The sequence below is a fragment of the Oncorhynchus mykiss genome, chromosome 1 (genome assembly GCF_013265735.2).
Source record: "Oncorhynchus mykiss isolate Arlee chromosome 1, USDA_OmykA_1.1, whole genome shotgun sequence".
NCBI lineage: Eukaryota > Metazoa > Chordata > Actinopteri > Salmoniformes > Salmonidae > Oncorhynchus > Oncorhynchus mykiss.
In genome coordinates, this window is record NC_048565.1 from 57,857,062 (window position 1) to 57,871,339 (window position 14,278).

The 14,278-nt window shown below is 40.9% G+C and overlaps 1 protein-coding gene across 1 annotated transcript in view; it reads left to right on the forward strand.

Annotated features, from left to right (window-relative positions):
• The window catches only part of wdr11 (WD repeat domain 11), a 131,855-nt gene that overhangs the window by 50,928 nt on the left and 66,649 nt on the right, over nucleotides 1-14,278 (forward strand). Inside the window, exons 10-11 of the mRNA XM_021605791.2 lie at nucleotides 3,607-3,783; nucleotides 9,668-9,752. Coding sequence (XP_021461466.2) covers nucleotides 3,607-3,783; nucleotides 9,668-9,752 — 262 coding nt within the window. The remainder of the gene's footprint in view (nucleotides 1-3,606; nucleotides 3,784-9,667; nucleotides 9,753-14,278) is intronic.

Consider the following 14,278-nt stretch of genomic DNA (forward strand, 5'->3'; position numbering starts at 1 on the left):
CTATGTTGTTGATGTAAAGAATATTTGTTGGTCAGTGGTGTGTAATGAGGTGCAACCAGACACTGTACTTGACACATTTATGAAATTGGTTATTCCAGTTACTAATAAGCATTCACCTATTAAGACGACGGCTGTAAAACCTGTTAAATCCCTATGGATTGATGATGAATTGAAAAATTGTGTGGTTGAGAGGGATGAGGCAAAAGGATTGGCAAAAAAGTTTGCCTGCACAACCGATTTGCAAACGTATTGCAAATTGAGAAATCATGTGACTAAACAAAAAAAAATAAGAAACTATAATATGAAACAAAGAAATTACATGCGGCTTGATATTGAAAAGCTTTGGAGCACCTTAAGTGACATTTGTGGGAAAATACCAAATTCCGCTCCATCATTCATTGAATCAGATGGCTCATTAATCACAAAACCAACCAACTGTCAGGGAGAGTATATGGAGTAAAAAGTACATTATTTTCTTTCGGAATGTAGTGAAGTAAAGGTAGCCCAAAATATAAATAGTAAAGTAATGTGCTTCACTGTCTTTAGATATTTTTGTCAGATGTTACTATGGAATACTGAAGTATAATTACAAGCATTTCATAAGTGTCAAAGGCTTTTATTGACAATTACATGAAGTTGATGCAAAGAGTCAATATTTGCAGTGTTGACCCTTCTTTTTCAAGACCTCTGCAATACACCCTGGCATGCTGTCAATTAACTTCTGGGCCACGTCCTGACTGATGGCAGCCCATTCTTGCATAATCAATGCTTGGAGTTTGTCAGAATTTGTGTTTGTCCACCCGCCTATTTAGGATTGACCACAAGTTCTCAATGGGATTAAGGTCTATGGAGTTTCCTGGCATGGACCCAAAATATCGATGTTTTGTTCCGCGAGCCACTTAGTTATCACTTTTGCCTTATGGCAAGGTGCTCCATCATGCTGGAAAAGGCATTGTTCATCACCAAACTGTTCCTGGATGGTTGGGAGAAGTTGTTCTCTGAGAAGTTGCACTTAGGCAAATTGTTAGTGAGCCCACACCCTTGGCTGAGAAGCAACCCCACACATGAATGGTCTCAGGATGCTTTACTGTTGGCATGACACAGGACTGATGGTAGCGGTCACCTTGTCTTCTCCGGACAAGCTTTTTTCCAGATGCCCCAAACAATCGGAAAGGGGATTCATCAGAGAAAATGCAGTCCAATCCCTGTACCGTTTGCAGAATATCAGTCTGTCCCTAATGTTTTTCCTGGATAGAAGTGGCTTCTTTGCTGCCCTTCTTGACACCATGCCATCCTCCAAAATTCTTCGCCTTACTGTGTGTGCAGATGCACTCACACCTGCCTGCTGCCATTCCTGAGCAAGCTCTGTACTGGTGGTGCCCCGATCCTGTAGCTGAATCAACTTTAGGAGATTGTCCTGGCGCTTGCTAGATGTTCTTGGGCGCCCTGAAGCCTTCTTCACAACATTTGAACCGCTCTCCTTGAAGTTCTTGATGATCCGGTAAATGGTTGATTTAGGTGCAATCTTACTGGCAGCAATATTGATATTGTGTGAAGCCCTTTTTGTGCAAAGCAATGATGATGGTACGTGTTTCCTTGCAGGTGACCATGGTTGACAGAGGAAGAACAATGATTCCAAGCACCACCCTCCTTTTGATGCTTCCAGTCTGTTTTTTGAACTCAATCAGCATGACAGAGTGATCTCCAGCCCGGTCCTCGTCAACACTCACACGTGTGTTAACGAGAGAATCACTGACATGTCAGCTGGTCCTTTTGTGGCAGGGCTGAAATGCAGTGGAAATGTTTTTGGGGATTCAGTTCCTTTGCATGGCAAAGCGGGGCTTTGTAATTAATTGCAAAATATCTCATCACTCTTCATGACATTCTGGAGTATATGCAAATTGCCATCCTACAAACTGAGGCAGCAGACTTTGAAAATTATATTTGTGCCTCTCAAACTTTTGGCCATGACTGTACATGTCAGATACCACAGCGACTGTAACACTTAACAAAGAGTTGCAGTTAGTTTCAGAGTGGGTGGAAAGGTATGTTGGTCCTAAATATTTCTAAAACTAAAAACATTGTCTTTGAGACAAGTCATTCACTAAACCCTAAACTATATATTCTTATACATAATGTGGAAATTGAGAAAGTTGAGGTGAGTAACCCTGGATTGTAAACTGTCATGGTCAAAACATATTGATAGTAGCTAAGGGTAGAAGTATCTCCGTAGTAAAGCACTGCTCTACCTTAACAGCACTATCAACAAGGCAGGTCCTACAGGTCCTAGTTTTGTCGCACCTGGACTACCGTTCAGTTGTGTGGTCAGGTACCACAAACAGGGATTTAGGAAAATTGCAATTGTCTCAGAACAGGGCAGCACGGCTGGCCTTTGGATGTGCACAGAAAGCTTATATTAATAATGCATGTTAATCTCTCCTGGCTCAAAGTGGAGGAGAGCTTGACCTCAACCTGCAGAGAGCACACAACATCACATGCAGTGACTTTAGAAAGTATTCACACCCCTCGACTTTGTCCACATTTTGTTGTGTTACAGCTTACATTTAAAATTGATTCAATTTAGATTGTTGTGACTGGCCTTCACACAATACCCCATAATGTCCAAGTGGAAATGTTTGTAATGTTTTATTCATTTGAAAAAAAAATATATATATATATATATCTTTAATGTCTTGAGTCAAAAAGTCTTCAACCCCTTTCTTATGGCCAGCGTAAATGAGTTCAGGAGTTAAAATGTGCTTAACAAGTCACATAATAAGAACCCACTCTGTGTGACTACCGCATCTCTGTACCCCACACAAACAATTATCTGTAAGGTCCCTCAGACGAGCAGTGCATTTCAAACACAGATTCAACCACAAAGAACAGGGAGGTTTTTCAATGCTTACCAATGGGTTAAAAAAGATAAAAAAGCAGACATTGAATATCCCTTTGAGCATCGTGAAGTTATTAATTACACTTTGGATGGTGTATCAATACACCCAGTTACTACAAAGATGCTGGCGTCCTTCCTAACTCACTTGGCAGAGAGGAAGGAAACCGCTCAGGGATTTCACCATGTGACCAATGGTGACTTTAAAACATGTACAGAGTTTAATGGCTGTGATGGGAGAAAGTGAGTATGGATCAACAACATTATAGTTACTCCACAATACTAACCTAATTGACACAGTGAAAAGAAGGAAGCCTGTACAGAGTACAACTATTCCAAAACGTACATCCTTTTTACAACAAGGCACAATATATTAATTTACATTTCAGCAGGACAATAACCTAAAACGCAATACCAAATCTACACTGGAGTTGCTTACCAAGAAGACGGCGAATGTTCTCGAGTGGCCGAGTTAGTTTTAACTTAAATCTATTTGAAAATATATGGCAAGACCTGAAAATTGTTGTCTACTAATGATCAACAACCATTGAACACAACCCCTAGCAATGGTGGTTGAAAACTGTAGCTTGGGAAATGGAACTGAATTATTTGTTCTTTCTGTAATGAGCTCCAAGAGAGATTGAGTCCTGCTCCTTCTAAGACGGTGAGATCTCTGTTAACCCTTTCCATCCTGTGTGTTGGTGTATATCTAGGTCAGAGTTTGGTTTCAGGAGCAGACCCACCACCCCCATCACTGCAGCAGGAGGTACAGCTGAAGTTCCTATTGACGGGGCTACTGTCGGGGCTTCCCCTGCCCCCCTTCGCCCTCAGGATGTGCCCCCCACTGACCACCAAGAACATCAACCACTACCAGCCCCTACTGGCTGTGGGTGAGTACTGCAGATCAGTGTGACTCTGTACTTGGGATGGATTTAAATACACACACACACGACTGGATAGATGCTTGCTCATACCTCAAATCTCCGTTTAACACTTGAATGGACCCCTTTTCAAGCTAATGAGCAGCCATTCTTACAACTATGAAACAGAAAGCCTATGTGTTGGAACACGGTAGCAGCTTCTTTTTATAACGACAAAATAAAAATACCCCAACCACCAAGACGCATGGTGAAATTATGAAACATCAGTAGCCTAAACATCATTATAAGCGTCAAGTGGCCTTGATGATAAATTGTTAAACTCACAAAAGCAATAACGGCAAAGTTGATATGACAGCAGTCAAAAATAGTCCTATTGTCAGCTCGTGCTTATTGTGTGCAACTTCACGCAATGGCATCAGTTGGATTTCATTTAGCTGTTGACACAATTTTCGTAACTCGCTTGACACACTTTGAGATACCTTTGTTTGGTTGTAGTGTGTAAGTCTCCAGTTTTCTCTTCATCGTCTTCCCGTTGTCTTGTTATTCTTCAGCACTGTTGTGGAGTACAACGGCTGTGCAGGTGCCTTATTTTGCACAGAGGGAGGAAGCTCCTGTCTCCCTTTGTTCATGGTGCCAGCCAAACTTTTTTTTTTTTTTTGCAAGCAAATTGTTTGCCAATGACAGTGAAGTGAATAAATTGTCCATAGTGACATTTCTCCCCTTGCCAAGGTAAGATTATACAAACCCTATCACCACATTCTCCAACACTTGCTCACTTGCTGCCCGACATTGAATGTCGGTCAACATGTACAATTATGCACACTCACTGTGTAGCCCACTCCAAGTAGGCCAGAGTAGACTGATAAGACAGCTTTTATTCGGGAGACTAATATAAATACATACCACTTTTAAGATTATAATTAAAATGGATCAATACAATAGAATGGGCCACCCTGTTCTTTTTTCACAATTGGTGATTACATAATTATGCATTGTTCACTTCCACTCGCTCATCAACTCACCAGTTCTCCCCCTTTCTCCCCATCATACTTAACTTACATTTATTTAATCTGTTAAGTGTGAAGTTTGTTTCGGTAAAGTTTAGGTTCAGTTTCGTGGCATTTGTCGGGGTGATTATCAGCTGTGCACTGCACTTTCAACTTTTGGAAGAAGGAGTGGATTTTGCTAGGTTTTATTAAAGTCTGGGAGACATTTACAGGGAGAGAGCATGAGTTTTGGAGTGAGTAGAGTAAATCCAATCCAACCATTGGCCCTGGATAATATGCCATGTCATCACACAGGCAGACTGCCACAGTGAAGAAGGTTTACAAAGTGTATCAGGAATACTATTATGAGTGGAGCCTATCTCTCTGTGCTCTGGAGAGATCACAGGTATTTGGCCACAATCTCTCTGACAGGGAGTTACTCCAGGAGTAGACAGGTGTATTATGCATAGGGCTTCTCCACTCCTTACACTGTATGAGTGGAGTATTAGCTTTTGTAACGGTATCATGCAACAAAGAAAAAAATAATAATATTATGACTTACTGACATGGAGCACTCCATGTTCCTGCTGGCAGCATCTCATTCACATACTCGTCATGGTTTACCACCACCACAGCTCCGCCCTTTTCATTTTTATTTCACCCTTATTTAACTAGACAAGTCTGAGTCAGAATGTTTAACTATTATGCACTATCAAAGTGGAATATATATTTTTCTGCTGGTCTCTGTTCATTAGGGAGATTATTACTCTTCCCGTTTCTTACTCAAAATCTGTGACAACTTTTTACACCAATCGGCAGTATGTTTCTAGAGGGATCTCGGTTTCTGGGCGGACTTAAAAGGTGGTTTTGGCTCGAAAAGGGGTATACATTCTGTGGAAAATGTAATTCTCAAGGACTCAAGTTGTTCAATGGCCTCATTTTGGCTTTGTATGAAGACTTTTTTTTTTTGCAAGATTACAAAACTAACCTTTTCATAGCATGTTTGTCACTTTGGTCTTCACATTTTTACTGACTTCTGTGGCAAGTTAAACATAAAGACAAATACGGAGAGCTTTTGAGTCATGTCATGTCCAGAGTGATTCAATATTTATTAATGTATATCAGACAATCACACAGCTGTCAACTAAAATATACACACACACACACACACACACACACACACACACACACACACACACACACATATACACACATATACATACATACATACATACATACATACATACATACATACAGTGGGGCAAAAAAGTATTTAGTCAGCCACCAATTGTGCAAGTTCTCCCACTTGAAAATTACAGGCCTCATCTTTTTATCATAGGTACACTTCAACTATGACAGACGAAATGAGAAAAAAAATCCAGAAAATCACATTGTAGGATTTTTAATGAATTTATTTGCACATTATGGTGGAAAATAAGTATTTGGTCACCTACAAACAAGCAAGATTTCTGGCTCTCACAGACCTGTAACTTCTTCTTTAATAGGCTCCTCTGTCCTCCACTCGTTACCTGTATTAATGGCACCTGTTTGAACTTGTTATCAGTATAAAAGACACCTGTCCACAACCTCAAACAGTCACACTCCAAACTCCACTATGGCCAAGACCAAAGAGCTGTCAAAGGACACCAGAAACAAAATTGTAGACCTGCACTGGGCTGGGAAGACTGAATCTGCAATAGGTAAGCAGCTTGGTTTGAAGAAATCAACTGTGGGAGCAATTATTAGGAAATGGAAGACATACAAGACCACTGATAATCTCCCTCAATCTGGGGCTCCACACAAGATCTCAACCCGTGGGGTCAAAATGATCACAAGAACGGTAAGCAAAAATCCCAGAACCACACGGGGGGACCTAGTGAATGACCTGCAGAGAGCTGGGACCAAAGTAACAAAGCCTACCATCAGTAACACACTACGCCGCCAGGGACTCAAATCCTGCAGTGCCAGACGTGTCCCCCTGCTTAAGCCAGTACATGTCCAGGCTCGTCTGAAGTTTGCTAGAGAGCATTTGGATGATCAAGAAGAAGATTGGGAGAATGTCATATGGTCAGATGAAACCAAAATATAACTTTTTGGTAAAAACTCAACTCGTTGTGTTTGGAGGACAAAGAATGTTGAGTTGCATCCAAAGAACACCATACCTACTGTGAAGCATGGGGTGGAAACATCATGCTTTGGGGCTGTTTTTCTGCAAAGGGACCAGGACGACTGATCCGTGTAAAGGAAAGAATGAATGGGGCCATGTATCGTGAGATTTTGAGGGAAAACCTCCTTCCATCAGCAAGGGCATTGAAGATGAAACGTGGCTGGGGTCTTTCAGCATGACAATGATCCCAAACACACTGCCCGGGCAATGAAGGAGTGGCTTCGTAAGAAGCATTTCAAGGTCCTGGAGTGGCCTAGCCAGTCTCCAGATCTCAACCCCATTGGAAATCTTTGGGGGGAGTTGAAAGTCCGTGTTGCCCAGCAACAGCCCCAAAACATTACTGCTTTAGAGGATATCTGCATGGAGGAATGGGCCAACATACCAGCAACAGTGTGTGAAAACCTTGTGAAGACTTACAGAAAACATTTGACCTCTGTCACTGCCAACAAAGTATTGAGAAACTTTTGTTATTGACCAAATACTTATTTTCCACCATAATTTGCAAATAAATTCATTAAAAATCCTACAATGTGATTTTCTGGATTTCTTTTCCTTCTCATTTTGTCTGTCATTGTTGAAGTGTACCTATGATGAAAATTACAGGCCTCTCATCTTTTTAAGTGGGAGAACTTGCACAATTGGTGGCTGACTAAATACTTTTTTGCCCCACTGTAACTACCTTAATTTTGCCGGACCCCAGGAAGAGTTGGCAGTAGCTAATGGGGATCCATAATAAATACAAATACAGCCGTGTTCTAAAATGTGTTAAATAAATAATGTATTAAAAATACAAAACATAAATACCTTATTTACACAACTATTTGCTATGAGACTTGAAATGTAGCTGTTTACATTGATTGTCCTTGATGTTTCTTCAACTTGATTGGACTCCACCTGTGGTAAATGAAATTGATTGGACATGATTTGGAAAGGCACACACCTGTCTATATAAAGTCCCACAGTTGGTCAGAGCAAAAACCAAGCCATGAGGTAGAATGAATTGTCCTTAGAGCTAAGAGACTGGATTGTGTCAAGGCACAGATCTGGGAAGGGTACCAAAACATTTCTGCATTATTGAAGGTCCCCAAGAACACAGTGGCCTCCATTCTTAAATTAATTAAGTTTGAAACCACCAAGACTCTTCCTAGAGCTGGCCGCCATGCCAAACTGAGCAATCAGGGGTGACCAAGAACCAGATGTTCACTCTGACAGAGCTATAGAGTTCCAGAAGGACAACTATCTCTGCAGCACTCCACCAATCAGGCCTTTATGGTAGAGTGGCCAAATGGAAGCCACTCCTCAGTATAAGGTACATGACAGCCCGCTTGGAGTTTGGCACCAAAAGGAATCTGACCATGAAAAACAAGATTCTCTGGTCTGATGAAACCAAGATTGAACTTTTTCGAGTGAATGAGAGAACTTCACGTCTGGAGGAAACCATAGATGTTTTTATTTTTACAGGGACAGTGCACATTAATCAACGTTTCAGTAAAAGTGCCGGTTTTAGCCAGCAGGAAAAGTTTCAACCACAGTCCCTGGGCAGGTTATTAAAAACAATTACAATAACAATACAGACAATCAGTGAGCACATGCAGAGCAACATAGGACATGCAAGACATAGCATGCAGACAGAGCAACATAGCTCAAAAACCAACAAGACAAAATCCATAAAAGCAACAGTGTTTCCACACCTCACAAGCTACAACAGGGACTAGTCAGGATCAATGGAAAGGTTCGCCTTCCAATACGACAACGACCTTAAGCACACAGCCAAAACAACGCAGGTTTGGCTTTGGGACAAGCCTCTGAATGTTCTTAAGTGGCCGGATTTGAACCCGATCGAACACCTCTGGAGAGACCTGAAAATAGCTGTGCAGCAACGCTCCCCATCCAACCTGACAGAGCTTGAGAGGATCTGCAGAGAAGAATGGGAGAAACTCCACAAATACAGTTGTGCCAAGCTTGTAGCATCAATCCCAAGAAGACTCGGCTGTAATCACTGCCAAAGGTACTTCAACAAAGTACTGAGTAAAGGGTCTGCATACTTATATAAATGTGATATTTCAGTGTTTTATTTTGAACAAATTTGCAACAATTTCTAAACTCTTTTTTGCTTTGTCATTATGGGGTCTTCTGTGTAGATTGATGAGGAAAAATATACAATTTAACCAATTTTATAAGGCTGTAGCCTAACAATATATGAAAAAGTCAAGGGGTCTAAATACATTCCCAACGAACTGAAGGCTAGTGATTTTGCTGTTCGTTTCGTAATATCTTCAATGTGCTCCTCGGAATTCGATAAGGCTGTCTTCACTTGTACTTCGGAGCTGCTATGCCTGTGAGAAGTACCGATTACATGACGTGCATTGGCTAATAATTATTTAGATATCTGGGAGAGCAATGTGAATGAAGGTGCTTCGGACCACGGCTATTGGCAAGCCAGGAGAAGGGAATTCTAACTTTGACCACATGGCATGGCTTTTCTTTAGCGGGTATTACGGCCACACAAGGGGGCCGTCGATACTGCCGGTGAATTCTAGGCCTGCCGCACACTATTGCTCCGATTTTTATATACATTTAGTAATTGTATTAATAATGTTAATGTGCCTCCATCAGTAACTGTTTTATTGGGGGGCAAATTCAGAAATTGCTGGGGGACTTAGACGTAGAAATCTGACTTAAGGGAAGTTAGGATTTGCTCCAATTATAACTGTATATGTCTCTCTTTGTCTGTCCACAGGTACCAGTAATGGGTCAGTTCTGGTTTATAACCTCACCAGTGGTCTTCTGCACAAGGACCTGAGTGTCCACTCCTGTGAAGTCAAGTGAGTAACATCACCCACTTCCCTAGTGTGGTGTCTCAAATCAAGGACTTCCACTCATCATTGTCCACTCATGGCTCTGCCCAAGACACCCACTGAGCCATTTGATAATCACCTACTTACAACTCACTTTCATCACAAAAGCCACCACTCATTTAGCCGTGAATTGCGTCTCCTCCCAACTACTTCGGTTCAGATTTAATAACACATTACACAAAGGAATAACCTCAACCAATTTCTAAAGACTGGTGACATCCAGTGGAAGCGGTAGGAACTGCAAGCAAGTCCCTTAGAAATCTGGATTCCCAATAAAATCACATTGAAAACAGGGTGACCAAAAAAAAAAAAAAAAAAATCGGAATAGTTTGTCCTCGGGGGTTTCGCCTGCTACATAAGTTATGTTATTCTCACAGACATGATTCAAACAGTTTTAGAAACTTCCGAGTGTTTTCTATCCAAATCTACTAATAATATGCATATCTTATATTCTGGGGATGAGTAGCAGGCAGTTGAAATTGGGCATGCTTTTCATCCAAAATTCCAAATGCTGCCCCCTATCCTAGAGAAGTTAATAGAAAATGACTGAAGTAAAAGACACCAAGTAAAATACTTATTGAGTAAAAGACTGAAAGGTTTTGGTTTTTAGCCAGGGGCACACCAACACTCAGACATAATTTACATACAAAGCATTTGTGTTTAGTGAGTGTCCCAGAACAAATGCAGTAGGGATGACCAGCGATGCTCTCTTGAGAAGTGTGTGAATTGGACAATTTTCCTGCCAAAATGTAACGAGTACTTTTGAGTGTCAGGGAAATGTAGTGAAGTAAAAGTAGGCAAAAATATAAATAGTGAAGTAAAGTACAGATACCCCCCAAAAAATACTTAAGTAGTACTTTACACCACTGCCCAAATGCCTGCACACCAGTACATTAGCATATTTGATATACTGTTACACACGCACTTAACTTATTTATTCCATACATATGTGATAAGGCCATGCAACCTGAGTGAGGTGCCGCTGGGTTCTGAGAATATGAAAATATACACATTCATGTCACTGATGGAGTGCTAAGGTTTAGAGGGTCTACACCAGATGTTAAGGGTTATAGGAGGAAGGTATATAGTGGGTGCAACTAAACTTGGAATGTGTTGAGTGCAGGGAAGCAATTTACATGTGGCAGGCATTGATAAGGGGAGACAGGTGGCGATCTTAGAAACTAACAATGCCACTGAGGGAGAGAGGGTAACGTATAACATTGTGATGGAGCTTGTGCATGGTCCGCCAGGCACAATACCAGAGCACAAACTTGTTATCTTTTTGGCCACTGCAGTTATCACAATTCAGGTCCACAGGTGTTTCCCCAACTCCGTAGTTGGTGAAGAAATGGTGCATGTAGTTGATGACTGCGCTGCTGCCTTTGCTGGATGATGTGCCTTCATCAATCAAGTAGTTGACTTGTGGTATTCCTTCACAGCAGACGCCAAACAAGTCACACTTGCGAGGAGTTAAAAAGTAGATGGGACCTGGCTGCATAGGTTCAGAACCTGCACCTGCAAACAACAAAATGATATTAAGATAAATTACAATTAATTCTCACCCCTGTCAATCTGTCTTTACACAGCTCAGTGAAAGGTATTTGCCTGCCTCCCATATATAATTTTTTGTGTATATCTATACATCCATCTATGTCCTTAATCAGTATAAAGGAGCAAATGTTGCTTACTTGTTGAGCAAAATCCAAGCTTGCTCGTTCAGTAGGGACTCCAGAGACAACTGCAAGTCTTCACAGGTGGTCTTGCAGTCAGCAACCATGTGGTAGACCGACCGGTCACTCTGAACAAGCAGGAGATGCTGCTCTTGCTTCTTCATCTTGGCTTACTGATATAGAATTTTGTTTTAAATGTAAATATATTTCAATTATTCTAATTGGTCTGCAACCCAGAGTGTAAAGTTCTGGTTTAAATGAAACAGACAGAATTCCCAGCTCACAATTGGTCAATTCCAAGTTTATTCACGAGAGCTCTCCCGTGCATATACAAAGATGTTCCTTTTATAACATTCTCTTAACCCTCGCAGATACATACACGCTATCATTAGGAGAGCTATCCTATCTACTTCTCTACAATTCTCACCACAGTTGATCACTACCCAACTGACAATTACATTCCCCTCAAGATAAGGGAAACCTGGAGGGGTACACCTTGTCCTATCTTATCTCCCCAGAGTTAGAGCCGGGTCAGTTCAAACAGGTTAAGGATTCACTTTTTCTTCCGGCACACACATACAGTCCTCTCTTCCCCAGTCCAACCTATTTGGACATATGTTTATCAGCTTTAATTACTCCTTGTCTATGCTACATAACCATCCCTGATGGTTAATTTTCTGGGTAGAATTATTTAATAATTTATCTTCAACCTTTATAAATTATTTTAACACTTACTTAACAGCTTCTGGCATATTGGCAGATCTGAAGACCTGATAGTTGTTCCTCTGGCACTGCCAGCACAGGTCTGTCCTGGGCTTAGTGCTTGAGAAGTGGAGCAGCAATTTTCTCCACAGATTCCTGAAGGAAGACAGCCCGACGACACGTACCTCTGAAAAATACAGAAATAATGTGAGATCAATCAAAGTAGTGCCAATCATGTTGGAGGTCAATTAACCTTTCTAGGGCATCTGAACCCCTCGACAACATTCCGCTGAAAAGTGCGAAATTCAAAAATATTTTAGAAATATGTAACGTTCACACATTAACATAAATCATCAATAAGGTTCCAACCAGAGAATTTCATTGTCTGAAGAAGAGCATTGGAACGAGAGCAAACTCTGTCGGGAGCGCGCATTATGAGACTGAGTCTCTCTGCCAGACCACTCACTCAAAGAGCTATTATGAGCCCCTCCTTTATAGTAGAATCCTCAAACCAGTTTCTAAAGATGGTGACATCTAGTGGAAGCCCTAGGAAGTGCATCCTCATTCATATCTCGCTGGGGTTTCAATAGGCACTGTTTTGAAAATCAATTTCTCACTTCCTTTTTGGATTTCTTCTCTGGTTTTTGCCTGCCATATGAGTTCTGTTATACTCACAGACATCATTCAAACAGTTTTAGAAACGTCAGTGTTTTCTATCCAATACTACTAATAATAATATGCATATATTAGAATCTGGACAGAGTAGGAGGCAGTTCAGTCTGGGCACGCTATTCATCCAAAAGTGAAAATGCTGCCCCCTATCCCAAAAATTGTTAAACAATCAAAATGTGTTTATGTTTTAGATACAAAGAGTTGTTCTCGATACCTTGTATAGCTAGCTAACATTAGGCTATAACTAGCAATGCGAAATTACATTCTGAGAAAACATCACTCGCATTACACACACTTCATACATGTAAGTTAATGTTAGCTAGCAAGCCAGCCATTTTCCCACTGACCTTTGTCGATAGCGCCTGATAAGTTCAGGGCAGAAATGTTTTTGAGAGCAGTAACATATTTGCAGTTCTCCATTTCCAGTTCTCCTCTAACGTTATATATTTAGAGAGAACTGCAGTAGAAAGGATTATCTACACATAACGAGAAGCTCATTTTGTAGACACAAGATGCAACACCGCAGAACAACCCAAACTCTCATGTCCAGCCCACTCATTATCTCAGCCAATCATGGCTAGCGTGAAGGATGCTGACTTTCTCTGTGGCTAAACCAACTATTCTCGTAATTGAACAATTGTAGTCCTATTTACAGATGGCATACAAGTTTGTTATTAAGACACATGAAAGTTCACGTTTGAGAAGGCATTTCTGCCAAAAAAATGCATTTTAATAAAAACATGTTTCACTTTAAACGGCTCTCCTGTGAAGTCGGAACTTGCGATATACGCCTAGTTTCCTGAATCAGGTCACTTATGCTATAGCAAAAATAATAATTTGGTTGTGTTTATGAAGGCCTTGGGTAACATTAGAATACGATTTGTATCTTATTTTAAATAAATATGTAAAAACAATCAATTTTATTAGAGGAGAGCCTTTGTTACAACTATGAATCAAAAAGGATATGTGATGGAACATGGTAACAGCTTACTTTTATAACGACAAATAAAAAATACCCCATCCACCTAGTACGGTCAAAAGACATGCAGTCAAATGATAACAGTGAAGAGGCGACTTCGGAATGCTGGCCTTCTTGGCAGAGTTGCAAAGAAAAAGCCCTATCTCAGACTGACCAATAAAAGATTAAGATGGGCATAATAACACAGACACTGGACAGAGGAACTCTGCCTAGAGGTCCAGGATCCCGGAGTCGCCTCTTCACTGTTGAAGTTGAAACTGGTGTTTTACGAGTACTATTTAATGAAGCTGCCAGTTGAGGACTTGTGAGGTGTCTGTTTCTCAAACTAGACACTCTAATGTACTTGTCCTCTTGCTCAGTTGAGCACCGGGGCCTCCCACTCCTCTTTCTATTCTGGTTAGACCCATTTTGTGCTGTTCTGTGAAGCGAGTAACACAGCGTTGTACGAGATCTTCAGTTTCTTGGCAATT